The sequence below is a fragment of the Dipodomys ordii genome, unplaced genomic scaffold (assembly GCF_000151885.1).
Source record: "Dipodomys ordii isolate 6190 unplaced genomic scaffold, Dord_2.0 Scaffold2, whole genome shotgun sequence".
NCBI classification, from domain to species: Eukaryota; Metazoa; Chordata; class Mammalia; order Rodentia; family Heteromyidae; genus Dipodomys; species Dipodomys ordii.
This window is the reverse complement of record NW_012267218.1, coordinates 28,012,220-28,026,389: the sequence shown is the minus strand read 5'-3', so window position 1 is coordinate 28,026,389 and position 14,170 is coordinate 28,012,220. Positions and strand designations below refer to the sequence as shown.

Genomic DNA, 14,170 nt, shown 5'->3' with positions numbered 1-14,170 from the left:
CCCCCCCCCCCCCCGTGGAGGCTTGAATACCCTCTGAGGTCACCTAGTTTTCTCCTCCTATGTTGCTTCAGTAGCTGCAGGTTTTGTCTATGTCACTGTGGATGGAACTGGCTCCAGCCTTTGGGAAGGGGAAGAGGGAACTCAAGGACATGCAGTTTTCTTATGAAAACAAACTGAGGAGCTGGGCGCCAGTAATCCTAGCTACTCAAGAGGCTGATATCTGAGGATAGCAGATCGAAGCCAACCAGGGCAGGAAAGTCCATGAGACTCTTACCTCCAATTAACAACCAGTAAACTGAAACTAGAGCCGTGTCTCTAAGTGGTAGAGCGCTAGCCTTGAGTGGAAAAAGCTCAGGGATAGCACCCACACCCTGAGCCCCACCATGACCATACAAAAAGGAAGGAAGGGAGGAAGGAAAGAAGGAAGGAAGGAAGGAAAGAAATAAGGAAGGAAGGAAGGAAAGAAAAGAGTATGTGGTGAGGAAGGAGCCCACTTATTTTTTTTATTCACATTGTCACATCTAGCTGTAAAAGAGGCAGAGAAGTGTAAAAAGTGGGACAGTTATTTACTAAAGCAAGAAGGGAAGTGGCAGGGGGGTGGGAAACATAGGCAGCTGATTAGTAGAAGAGCTAGACTAAAACTTTATGACTAGAATCCATGAAGTGTTCACTCCATTTTTCACTACCTTTTAAAACTTACAGTCAGTAAGTGTTTGTTGAATTTAAATACATTAAAATACATATTAAATACATATAAAATATATAAAAATATGTGTAAGGGAAGTGGCACTGTGGCTCAAGTGGCAGAGTGCTAGCCTTGAGCTGAAGAGCTGAGGGACAATGCCCAGGCCCAGAGTTCAAGCCCCATGACTGACAAAAAAACAAAACAAAACAACAACAACAAAAAATATGTGTAAGGTTTTTGGTTGTTTGAAATTCTTCCTTGCTTTCCTGATTACCTAAGTGGTTTTATATCAAACCGTTACTTTTTTTGATAATGTTATTTTTATTTGTATAAGAGAAAACTGATATCCTTCAGTAGGAATATTACAATAAAATTCCCAGAAATTATATTTATTATTTCTATTTGTTTGTTTTGGTGCTGGTCTTGAGGCTTGAATGCAGGGCCTGGGTGCTGTCCTACTCACAGCTCCATTTTTGGTTTGTTGGTGGTTAATTGGAGAGAAGAGTCTCACAGACTTTCCTACCACAACTGTCTTTGACCTTTGATCCTGAGATCTCAGCCTCCTGAGTAACTAACATATAGGCATGAACACTGTCACTCAGCTTCTTTCTAAAGTTTTTTAAATAAAACTTTATTCCAACAGAAATGCTTATTATTTTATGTTTTAAATAACTAATTTACCCACTCATTGATGGCTACTTAATATATATTCATTTCCGGATATTTTATGTATATATGTACATATTTACAAAATGAAACTCCAGTAAATAAATTATTTTGTAACCATATGGCATAAGTTCAGTGACTACCTCTTCATTCTCTCCCTAACATAGCACCATGTAGAGTACATGTAGGACACTCAGAAAGTATTAAATAAATTGGGGAATTTGGGGTAACTTTCTATATATGTTCTTTGCTATCCTTCTTTGTTTATGTACATAGTTAAGAATTCCACACAATGTAAAAATATTACAAATGGAGCACCCAGTAGTTAAGATCTGTAATTTTAGCTACCCTGGAGGCTGGGAACTAAGAATTAGTTCCAAGCCAGCCTAGGCAAGAACATCCTTCAGACGCTTATCTCTAGCTAGCTACAAAAAAAACCCTGGAAGTAGAGCTATGGCTCCAATGTTATAATGCTAGCCTTGCCTTGAGCAAAAGAAGCTCAGGGACAGGGCCTAGGCCCATAGTTCAAGCCTCAAGACCAGCCCTCCTCTCCCTCCCCACCCCAAAAAAAAGAAAAGAAAAGAAAAAAGCTTTCCCCCATTTATACCTAATTTTAACTGTCTATTGCTAAAAGAATAGAACATAATGTCCTCAACATATAAAGTAATGAATGAAAAAAGCATCACTTTTAATACAAGCAATGCTTTATAGCAGATTTTGAAAAATGTAGTTTATAGAAGCAAAGTACTAAATGTTCTTCAGACAGGAATGATTTAGAAAATATACTATGACTATGAGCAGCAGATTTTTTTAAAGTCACATGGACGACCTTGTTACTTATTTCTGTTCCTTGGTATCTAAATGAATAATCTACCAGTTCTTTGAAGTTCTGTAGAAACATATAAGATAATAATTCCGACTTTTTAAATACTTTAATGATTTTCTCTTTCCAGTAGCTATTTGTTTTCAGGAGAACGCCATGTTCAGTACACTTTAGATTTTGTTTTGATTGGAATATGGGTCAGCACTTGCCATGATATTACTTCTCACTCCATCCCCAAAAGCTTAGAGGTGTACAACAATGTTTAGTTCACAGGTGGGTCTCCAGAGGGACAACTGTTTAGGCTGGGCCTGGCTGCCAGCTCTGCTTTAGATATCTCTTACTCTTGTTCTGAGACAGCAACCTACCCTGAACATATTTTCCTCTGTCAATGGCAAAAGTGTAAAAGAACAAATGGAAGTACTTGAGCTTCTTGAGGTCTAAGCTAGGAACTGGCACAACCTGTTTGCCACCAGTCATGTGACCAACTCTACAGTCAAGAAAACACATGGAAAACACACTTGTACAGTGTTAGTCATATGAGAAAGTGACTTAGTGAGAATAGCGTTGATAAAGCCACTTACAATTGTTTTGTCTTAGCAAGTTGCAGTATTTGAGTATGTATAATGACAGTAATTTTAAGGTAGCTTTGAGGTTCTTCTTTGTTTTTTTTTTAATAGCTAAGTTTATGGATAAAATTAGGAGTCAAGTTAGGCTTGAGCAGAAAGGTAGCTATTGAACCATGTCACCTAAAATAATGAATGCTATTTCTGCAAGAATTGGTTCAAGAATATGGCATTCAGTGTTAGAATATTTGGCATAGCATTGTTCCAAGGTGACCAGTTTGAAAAAAATAGTGATCATTTGAATATTTTGTTCCAAAATATTTTAAAATGATAAAGTGGATTGCTCATGGCCATATTTTACCATTTTGTGTCAAAGTAGAAAGAGCCATAGAAGCTCATTCCTGATCTTTTGTCTCACCCTGGAAAAATATGTTTTCTCTGCAGATTCTTATTGCCAAGTCACCTTTGGCTCCATTCACCTCATTTGTCTACAGCATCAAGGAGGAAGGCCTGGTTCTTCAAGGTGAGATCCTTAGATTGTATCACTTATTTAAGCTGAGAATACTCAGTGCTGCCCATTGCTAGTGGTAACTACTGCTGTGGTCCTTTTGGAATCTATTTCAGGACAGATTCAAAGGCCAAGGTGAATAAAATCAAAAGATTAACAATTGTAGCAAGAATTTGATAGAAGTTTGAGGAAGGGGGTGAGAGACAGCTACAGAATTTAATAGGTGAGTGGAAGGGCCTTAGCCGTAGCTCAGTGGTACAGTACTTGTCTAGCATGTGCAGGGCCCCATCATTGCAAAACTAAGCAAAACCACAGTGGAACAACCAAATAATAAGAATCAAATCAACAAAGTGAGGGATTGCCAACACCTGTCTTCTTCACAGATTCTGGGGTGTAAACTGGGCAATAAATGCTTCACAAGCTGCAGCATTATCTGGGCCTGCCACCTACAGGACACTATGCCAGGGCCCCAGGAGCCCATTTCCATGGTTTTCTTGTAGTTACTCCATTTCCTTTCCTTGTGTTCAAGTCCTAACAGGCCCTGCTCCAGGCCTTGCCAACATGGGCCTTGTGGCATAAACTTAGACTTGGAAGGAGCTGAGTTCTTGCTCAAAGTGGAATATCTCAAGGCCACAACTGAGCTGTCGTGGTAGCTCATTCCAAAACTCTGGGTACTCTGATGGTTAGGAAGGGCTCCTGACTGCCGAATTCTTCCAGAAAAGAAATTAAATACACAGGGATACATTCAAACACAGTTCAACACCATTTGAATGTATAAAGCTGCTCTATAGATTAAAAAAAAAAGAAGAAAGAAAGTGTTCAGGATACACATCTGTTGCCTACTATCAGACAAGAAGCCCATACAGAGATACATAGGTGAGCGTCTAGTTTGTACCTGAGAGAAGCATTAGCATTAATTTGTGTGGGAACCATGTCTGCCCTGTAGGAGTTTGCAAATTGAGGTTTTTCTCTCAGGTTTGTGAAACAAAGCAGTTTCTGCAATAGCCCCCCTGAGGATGTACATGGCATTGAAGATACACAGCAGGGATTCTGTGGGTAGGCCCGGAGTTTGTGCTTCTGAGGGAGGAACAGGCTGCAGCCCTCCCTGCTTTTCCCCTTCTAAAATATATGCTCCTTAATGGACTCACCCAGCAGTGGGGTTGTTGGTACAGCAGCTCCCAGGTCCACAGAAAACTGGGGTAAGAACTGCTGACCTTTGGCTCTTAGCCTTTGACTTGTGCTATCCAAGTTCCTTGGTAAATATTTTTTTTCACAATTGCAAATATTGTTTTCTGACAAAGAGGCAGAGATTTTAAGACCAGATTAAGCAAAGCAAATAGCAGGCCCCTTTGTTACATACTCTGTAAGGGTGTATCACTAATAAGCAATCAGCAAGCTAGGTTTATATTTACCCAGTTCACAGAGTGGCTTTGAGCTCTTCATTTTTAGAGGATGTCTTAAAAGATTAGAAATCTAGCTGAAAACAAGTTTAAATGAAAATTTCAAGAACTTGTATGGAAGATTACAAGATAAATTTCAGGAGGAAAAGAATCTGTTCCACCTAGATAGCTTGTATTAAAAGCTGTACTATAATGTTTCTTTGATAAACAGCATTTCTAGGCCTGGTCTAACATGGCTTGAGGTAATTTGTGGGGACAAGATTCACTGGGTTGCCTCCCTAGAACTCATGACTAAGATCATGGTTTTGACAAGGACATTTAGATAAATTAGAAACTAGAAATGCAATGAATTGGTAGAATTTTAAAACAGTAACTACAGACAACATGCAACAAGAGGTGATATGAGAAAGATAGGAGGTATCTTGCTAAAGACAACTGACTGGAGCAGTGTGTTTCAAAAAGAGGAAATTCAGAAAGAAGTCTTCTGATGTAAGATTCCCACAACCTGTGAATTTGGGAAGGAAAATGCCTGGGAGACTTCAGAACCTCACTGGTTGCTTTGGAAGCAACCTGTTCCAACCCTTCCCCACCATCCCCACCATCCACCTCCCCCCTCTCAGCTACGTTTCCCTCTTTGAGGTTTCTAGACATTGGAGAGCCCTCCTGCTTCTATCAGTCATGAACCAAATATAATCTTATATATTCCTGGCCTTCTTGCTATGTGCTCCAAGATTTTGGGGGGGAGAGGCTGGGAGTATGGCTAGATATGCTCTCCAGAGGGGAAAAAAACCCAACAACAACAGGGGAATCCTTGGAAAGAACCCTTGGATCTCAGTTCTAGCTTTGGTATGAATTTGAAAAAACAAACAAACACAAAACTCTAGGGACCTAGTTTTGTCAGCTTGAAAATGAAAATATGATTCAAGGCTCTGGAAAGTTTGCTGTGACCCATTAGTGGCCTGTAAAGTGAGACTGAGTCACAACCAGCACTTAGAAAGGAAGGGAAGAAGGAAGTTGAGAATATAAAATTATCAGATTATATCACATATAAAAATATCAGATTTTCTCATATAAAGATATTTATTGTGTGATTCATTATAAGTGTCATCTAGCCTGGGTGATTTTTAAAGGTGTCTCTCTTCAGCCTTACCCAATTCTTCTAGGAGGCTTACCATTCATCTAGCTTGGTATAGTTGTATCCTTGAGATGCCAAAGGCTGGAACATAAGGCTTATTTTTCCCTATTGTTACCAAATGACTGAGCTAAAACATACCTGTCCAATTCCCTAGGTTTGGGGTTTTTGTTGTTGTCCTTTGGTGCCAGTTCTAGGGCTAGAGCTTAAGGGCCCGGCTTCTTTTGCTCAAGGTTATCACTCTACCGCTTGAGCCACAGCTTCAGTTCCAGATTTTTGTGGGGAGAGGAGGTTAGTTTTATTGGAGATAAGATTCTCATGGACTTTTCCTGCCCAGGCTTCCTGAGTAGCTAGGATTACAGATGTAAGCCACAATTCCCCAGATTTAAAGCAGAGAGACCTTTGCTCCCTGGAAGGGGACACAGAAACTTGGCTGGTGTGAACGACTGCTTTGACATGATGGCCAGGGATGGCATGGAGTTGGTACACTGAGCTCTGGGTAGCACCTGCAACCATGTCTGTGGGGCATGGAAGCAGAGAAGGAAATGGTAGACTGAGGCAGTTCCCATGCTTCCAACTAAGAGAGAAGCCACCTGCACCATGGCTTGACATCCATCTCTATAATAAAACCAGGCTGGAATGGTGGGAAAAAACACTCCAGGCAGGGTTCCCTGGAGGCAGGTGAACATGGGAATGGTCCCTCCATGCCTTTTATTCCAAGATCCTATAGGCTTCAGACCTTGGAGGGATTTTTTTTTTCCTTTAATACCTGAACTCTCTGAGTGCACTGGCTGGCCCAAGGAGGGAATAAAAGGTGAGGGTAAAATGCGATTGCTCAGCTCCACAGGCCATTCTTAGGGATTAGAATTCTGAGAACCGGCGGCTACTAGGGGCCTGACACCCTTCTCTCCCCTTTGTTCACAGGAATGGGGAGGGGGACAAAGAAAGGGCAGGCTAGAGGGATGAGGAGCTGGTTAGAGATTTCTCAGGCAGCTTTTTGAAACATTTGAAGGAGCCTGTCCATGCTATTGTAGTAAAAGAGAAAGTGGAACTATTCTCCTTTTGCCAAAAAGAAGAAGAAAAAGAAGAAGGAGGAGGAGGAAAGAAAGAAAAAGAAAGAAAGAAAGAAAGAAAGAAAGAAAGAAAGAAAGAAAGAAAGAAAGAAAGAAAGAAAGAAAGAAAGAAAGATAAGGAAAACAAACTCACCTCCCAGCATCTTCAGGAGGCCACAGGACTTGGCCATTAACATGATGGTAATACCATCCTTTGTCTGCCTGGCCTCTCCTGGCTGGGCTCTAGGCCCTGGAAATTCTTGGGCCTCAAAGGAGAGTGAGCTGGAAGCCACCAGCTTCACCAACAGCTCAGCCTGAGAGGGAGCCAGGTAGGGGCAAAAGGAGAGTTCAGCCCCTTTGTAAAACTGGAGTAGGAAAGATGTAGATGAGGGGGAGTCCTGAATTCATTTCCCCCTTTGCATCTTCCCAGTGAAAAGCCCATTACTCACCAAATGTAAAAACTCTGAGAGTGTTGGCTAGCCCAGAATGAGGGAAAGGCAAACAAGTTGACTTGAGTAGGGCAGGCCTCCAAAGAACCTGACTACAAAAAGAAAGGGAAAGGAAGGGCCAGGTGCTAGTGACTCATGTTGAAGTAATGACTCATGTTGAAGTAAGGAGGTCAGGTCTGGCTGGTACCATATTGGCCACATGGTGGATGGTAGGGTCTGACATTTTGTCTTTATGCTGGAGGAGGACCCCCCCCCATCACCTGTCTCCCAGGTAATGGGTGTGCCAGGATCCCTGGAGGCAGGAATGGGCACTTGGCTCATAGGTTATCGAATCTGTCAGTCCAGTGCCTGGGACTGGGAATTTCCTGAGGATCTGCCCCCTGCACCAACCTATTTAGGCCTGGACCAGCCTAACGGCCCTTACACCATGCCACATGTGTCTCCGTGATCGTGTCCTGTGTCCTGTGTCCTGTCTCCTGACTCATCGCCAGTCATCATGGCATCCCAATTCAGCTCTCCATTGAAGCTGAATTGGATTGTTGGTATTGTTTTTGTTCTTTCTTTCCTCTTTAGCATATTTCCTAGCTGTGTTATGTGTATTTGCGAGCCACAGGCCTTTGTAACAACTGGCTGCCTGCATCCTGCTAACGGTCTAATAAAGACTCCAGTATTATATATTTTAAAATGTGCCTTCTGGGATGATTCACCTTACAACAATGCCTATAATCCTAACTACTCAGGAGGCTGAGATTTGAGGATCATGGTTCAGAGCTAGCCAGGGCAGGAAAGCCCCTAACACTCTTATCTCCAATTAACCACCAAAGAGCCAGAAGTGGAGCTGTGGTTCAAGTGATACAGTGCTAACCCTTGAGTGAAAAAATTCAGGAACAGCACCCAGAACCTGAGCTCAAATCCCGTATCATGATGTGCATGTGTGTGTGTGCGCACACACATACAATACACACAAAGGAGAGTTGTTTAGTGAAGTCTAATTCCACCTTGTATCTGCCATGGTTGTATCCTTTGTCTCCTCAGCAAGCCCCATTGTAGTAGCACCCAGAACATGGTAATGGCAGTCAGCCTGTGCTTCTGACGCCACAGGAGGCCCAGGGGAAGCCAGCACCTCACTTTTCCCAGCGAGCGTCCAAGGAAGGGGCTGACCTGAGAAGAGAGAAGGGAGCACTAAATCCCGCCCAAGCTGTTCTATACTAATTTATCTGACATAGATCCAGAGAGGTTTCTGGATTCAAAACTAGCTTCAATCACTTGGTATAGGGACTCAGAAGAAACAATGTTTTGTTGTTACTGTTTTTGGGTTTTGTTTTGATTTGTTTTGAGAGCTGGAAAGCTATGTGCCTCCTCTTTCTGGCTTTGCTGTTCCAATCTAGAATGTCATGCTTGACCACTTTTTGAAGCATATCAGAAAAACCATTCACCTTCTTTATTCCCTAGTCACAAACTTAGGTTAAATTCTTCCATACCATTTTCTCAGTCACTAAGTCAACTGGATATTTTAATGGAAAAAGTCCCTCTCCCCCTCCCCCACCAAATACTGCCATTTCAGTTTGAATTAGTAACCTAGTTGTATGTTTTCCGCCTGGTGGACTCGAAGTAACCTAGAAGATTCTCAATTTCCACCCCAGTATGGAGGTATGAACCTGGTGAATTTCCTCCCTGGCCCTCCTGCGGAAGTGCAGACAAAGAGCACAAACTTCTCTCCCAAAAGTCATGGAGAGAAGAGTAGTGTGGGCTGAAACATTTGTCCTTGTCAGGCCAAGTGTCACCGATGCCTTGGAAAACACATATAACAAATTGCACCTTTTTAAAAAATTTTCAACAGCTCAAATTTTATTTTAGAAACCAATACAGCTACAGGAAGTTGATTTCGAAAACCTTAGCTAAACCATATGAACAGGGCTGGGAAGGTGACTCAGTGGTAGAGTGCTTGCCTTGCATGCATGAGGCCCTGAGTTCGATTCCTCAGCACCACATAAGCAAAAAGAAAAAAAGCCAGAAGTGGCTCTGTGGCTCAAGTGGTAGAGTGCTAGCCTTGAGCTGAAGAGCTGAGGGACAGTGCCCAGGCCCAGAGTTCGGGCCCCATGACCGGACCCAAAAAAAAAAAAAAAACCATATGAACACAGTCAGTACAAATACAAAAAAAATCTAAATATACTTCAGAAGCAGAAAGAAAACCTTAAGTTGTATGTACTAAAGAAGTATGTACATTTTTATCTTTAATATATATTCAAATACTGCTCTCCAAAGGGAATTATCAATTTACATTGTCTCTAATTATGTATTTCCTGTCAGGTTCCCATGGACAGTCTTATTATATATTCTTTATAAATGTCTATTTCATCTTTGTCATTGGAGTGTATGTTTACTATATTCTCTAGAGAGATTCACTAATCTGTGCATTTTTGCATGTACTTAAATGTTTACTCATAGAAGTTATTTTATTACTTCTAAAGTTAATTGTGAGCATAGTTCCCCCAAAAGAGTGTTTTTAGGCTTTATCTTAGTTCTTAGTTCTTATCTTGGTCTTTGGGTGAGGAAACTTAAGTTCCAAAAAGGTAAAGTGAGTGAGATTCACTGTCACAGGAGTGAGTTTGCAGCCTGGACCTGAGATTTTGGAAAATCAGAAATGGGTTGGAGCCCTCTCCTCTTCCATCATGGCGGTCCCTTCAGCCGCTTAATCTCTCAAGCTCTGCAGGTCTTTATTGACATACTCCAGGCCCATCCTGAATCTGGCAGTCTTGAAATTCTAGGCAAAAATAGACCACTTACACCGATAGAATGTTCCTTCAGGAAATTCCCTGCGAGCAGTTGGATATAACCACTCTCTAAACTAACAGTATTATAAAGTTTGTTGCCTGCTCCTTTAGCATTGGGAAGGAACATAGTTTAGAGCTGGAATAGTTCAGATTCCCATGTTTGTCCAGGCTCCATCACACCTATGGTATTTTTGTCATGGTCCCTAGAATAGCTGAACATCATGTCTTCTATCCAGCAACAGAATTTATGTGGAATATAACATGATGGTGGGAAGAATGATGGAAAACATTGTCCTTTCTCTAAGGACATTAACTAAAAGCTATTAACTTTATTTGTGCTATATATAATGTTGACTAATATGTATATATGCAAACACATACAAGAATGGCTGAAGATATAGTTAACAATTTGAGTGCTTTTATACCCAAATAAATGTTGGGGCTCTATTACCATGAGAGAAAGGGGGAGAAAGTGAATGTTCGATGCCACAGCCCTTTCATAAGGATACAGGTGGACCCGTTGCAACAATGAGAAGTACAAGTTGTCATGTCAAAAATGAATTTTACAACTTTGGGGGGGGGAGGATTAGGTGGGGGGTGGGGGGAGGCTGGGAAGGGATGGGAAGGGGAAACAAAGAAGGAGGCTACAATGCTTGATAAGAAATGTACTCACTATCTTGCCCATGTAATTGTAACCCCTCTGTACAGTATTTTCACAATTAAAAAAAAAAGATCCTAGTTGTAGAGCTTCATCCCCACCATAGTGTAGACCCTAGGACTAGACTTACTGCATATAGTTGGTATTCTTGAAATGCTGTGTAAATACTACGTGTATGTTAAAAATGATCTCTCCTCCTCCTCCTTCTTCCACCCCGTCTTTGATTCCAGAGTTTTGAGCAAAGGAATAGTGTCACCATCAGTTATTCTATCAAGGATCAATACCCCCAAATCTTAGCCCCCTCTTCTCAAACAGAATCTCCCTCAGGCAGGAACTTTAGTATATGTTGCACAAGTATGGGAGAAAGAAACTTGAATAAAAGTTTCTAGCGCTTATAGTACAAACTAGGTCCTGAACTTGGGCCCATAGGCTAAATATATTTTCCCCCTCCAATGTGCTTTTCTGCTTGCATTAAAAAAAAAAAACAGAACAAAATGTCAGCTGAACTAAGATTATAGAAAACTGAGCCTCTATCCCAATACCTGGACTAAAGTGAGACTGGATCCACAGTCCTTTTTGAGAACCTGCAAGCCTTGTGTAGACTTAACAATTTGCATTTGTGAAAATGTCCAGGTAGTAACACCAAAGGATGTTAAATTAATTCTAGACATTGATGAAAACTTCTTTCAAAAGGAGTTGGTGTTCTTTCTGGAATACTGTTTAAGCTCCATGCCAGCTAGTTCAGTTCAGCAAGTATTTGCTGAACATCTATTGTTTGCAAGCAAACAACACTCATCTAAGTGGGGAGGGGGACAAACAAATAAAGCAACAGTTTCTAACTCAGAATCCAATTAGAAACAAAGCAGTTAGATAAATTTAGTAGTGGTATCTTTAAGTAGTTGTCCAAGGGTGTTGGATAAGTTTAATGGACAGCAAACTGAGACACTTGCTATGGTGGCTCAAACGGCGGGTCATACAAGAATAGATAGACGCTTTCTCATTTAGATGACAGAAGAGCCTCCTAAGGGCTGAGAGCATGGGGACTTGAACTGAATTCAGCTTCTGAATCCTGACAAAAACTGCATCCCATTGTCTCTTGACAGAGGCCATTTTCTTTTGCTGTTGGAGGGAGATTTGAGGACACTGGGCAGTGCTGATTAGTTCCATCACTAATGCTGATTAGTGACAAATGTTGAATCATGCTGACTAATGTGTTCTAAATGGATTGAGTCAACAATAAAGGGAACATTCTGAGTCAAGAGTTCAGGTCCTTGAATCTCCCCCTGTGATCAAGTGTAAATCACTTAGCCTCTTAGAACCTCATGTTTTATTTTGTCAATTCAAATGTGTTCATCCCAAAGAATCCAATAAGTCACCTTGACGTGAAAGTGCTTTCCAGGCCTCAAAGGTAACAGAAATGCTTAACAACAACTACCTGGCTTACGCAACGTTGGGTTATTTATTAGTGATATGTACAGAATCGGAACATCCATCACATGCTGTTCGCTAGCCATGCGAAACTTCCACTTCCTCTGACTTACCATGAGAACTGACAGTGAGCTCCACTCACAAACGCTGACAAATAGAGGAGCTTTTGAAAAGTCTTCCTATCCACCTACTGGGGCGTCTGTGTCTTTCAACAACAAATGCCGCCACAGAACTGAGAGCTTGCATTGCACACACAGCTCTTTCTCTTCTTTTGACATGTCCCCAGCTAGACTGCTTGAGAACCTGGCCTTCCATGTCCAGATGTTTACTGAATTCTGAAGGCTCCCCAAAGGGCCCAAGTTCTTTTGTTGCTCTCCAAATCATTTCCCACAGAGACTGACCGATGTCCTGAAGGAGCCCTTCAATAGGGAGGATAAATGAAGGCCGGTGAAGACATGACCCCCTGAGGCTTGCCCACATCCACTGGAACAAAGGGTCTGAGGCACAACCTTGTAAGGAGTGTTTTGGTCAGCAGCCTTCCTAAGAGAGGCTGAGTCTCCCCCACAGGGCTGCTTTCAATAGCTACCATCATAGTGGAAGTACTGGGCATTTGTTAAGGGCTCTGGTGTGCTAGGTGTAGCACAAAACATCTAAATCATGGTCCTTGGCCTTTGTGAGGGCTTCCTGGCTACAGATGGCAGCTGGCTTTCTCAGGGGAAACTTAGGGAGAGTAGAGAAATCTGGAGAGGGGCTCTTGCGTTCCTACATGACCTTTTCCCACCCAGTGCCCTTTGTTTGTAACTGTGGAGAGTCAAGCCAGAGCTGTGGGACCTCAGACCCCCACCTGCACTGTGTCTCTGGATGTCTCTGGCAAGCAGAGTGCCTAGGTAGATGAGCAATAGGGATTTGCAGACTGCTGCTGCAGGGTTTTATTTAGATTGCTGATGGATTGTTAGTGCATATGTTTTTTGTTGTTGTTTTCTTCTCAAATTTCTCTTTCTCTCTCTCTCTCTCTCTTTTTCTCTCTCTCTCTTTCTTTTTCCTTTCAGGTTAACAGAGGCCATAGGGATACTGTGACCTTTGTCTAGAGCTGATGGGGGGTGTGATTTGTGAAATGAAACAGGACTGTGCTACTTGGAAGAAGGAAACGGAAGCCAACATAATGAGGATTAATTAGTTGATTGCTGTTGAGATGGTAACAGATTTGCTCCTAGACCATTGAGCCTGTGATTTCGGACCTAGCAGGGAAGGTGTGGACGAAGAAGCCTTTGTTCAGAACTCAAGATGTATGTAAGGCTGAGGTCTTTGCACTTACATAGCACCTTTCAACCAGGCACCTCAAAGCCGTTTAGCCACATTAATTAATTAAAGCCCACAATCTTCCTGGGGAGAGGAGGAGGGTGACTAACAAGATTTGTAATTACAGGAGGGAACATTTCCGAATAAAGTATTGTCTACCAAATAAAGAGAGTGGTGTAAAGGAATTGGGGGTCTCCCAAGAGTAACGGATTCATAAATGAAATCATGGAATGACGGGGAAGGCTGAGCGGGCGTGAGTGTGGAGGCACGCCCCCGTGTCACAGGGAGGTCCGTGACCTCAGAATTCACTGACAGTTTCAGATTCAACCACGAAGAGTATGCATGGTATTAGTGGCATTTGGGAGGTCATTAGTGGCCTAACTATTGTAGTGTAAATGCAACTTCCACTGGTATATTGTTGTATCACCCTACAGAACAAAGACTGAGATTCAGAGCAGAATTTAATAAAGGATGAAATGATTTCTATAGATTTCAAACCCAAAGCTGGGCCAGTCAATTAGCAAATAAATCAATCGGTGACCCATGGGATAATTTAGTTCTTCCCAGCAGAACACCCAGTCTATGAATTCCTACTACTCTGAAGCCCTGGAGCAAAACTTCAGCTGAGTTCTTTCAGTGCAGTGTCTGTGAGGTTTAACCCCTTCCAAGGCTGACTACCCAAGTTGTTAGTGACTCCAAACTGTCTACTGTAGAATCACTTTTACCTGCACCC

At 42.0% G+C, this 14,170-nt stretch overlaps 1 protein-coding gene across 3 annotated transcripts in view; it reads left to right on the top strand.

The window, feature by feature from the left end:
- Rad51b (RAD51 paralog B) overlaps window positions 1-13,622 on the top strand; it is a 527,314-nt gene extending 513,692 nt beyond the window's left edge. The window contains exons 10-11 of one of the 3 annotated variants that reach the window (XM_013016744.1): window positions 3,182-3,260; window positions 13,188-13,622. In XM_013016744.1, the coding sequence (XP_012872198.1) occupies window positions 3,182-3,260; window positions 13,188-13,192 (84 nt within the window). In that variant the 3' untranslated portion in view covers window positions 13,193-13,622. Of the gene's footprint in view, window positions 1-3,181; window positions 3,263-13,187 lie in introns of those variants that run through there. The other 2 variants (XR_001175093.1, XR_001175092.1) reach the window with 2 other exon arrangements.
- Window positions 13,623-14,170: the final 548 nt, after the last annotated feature.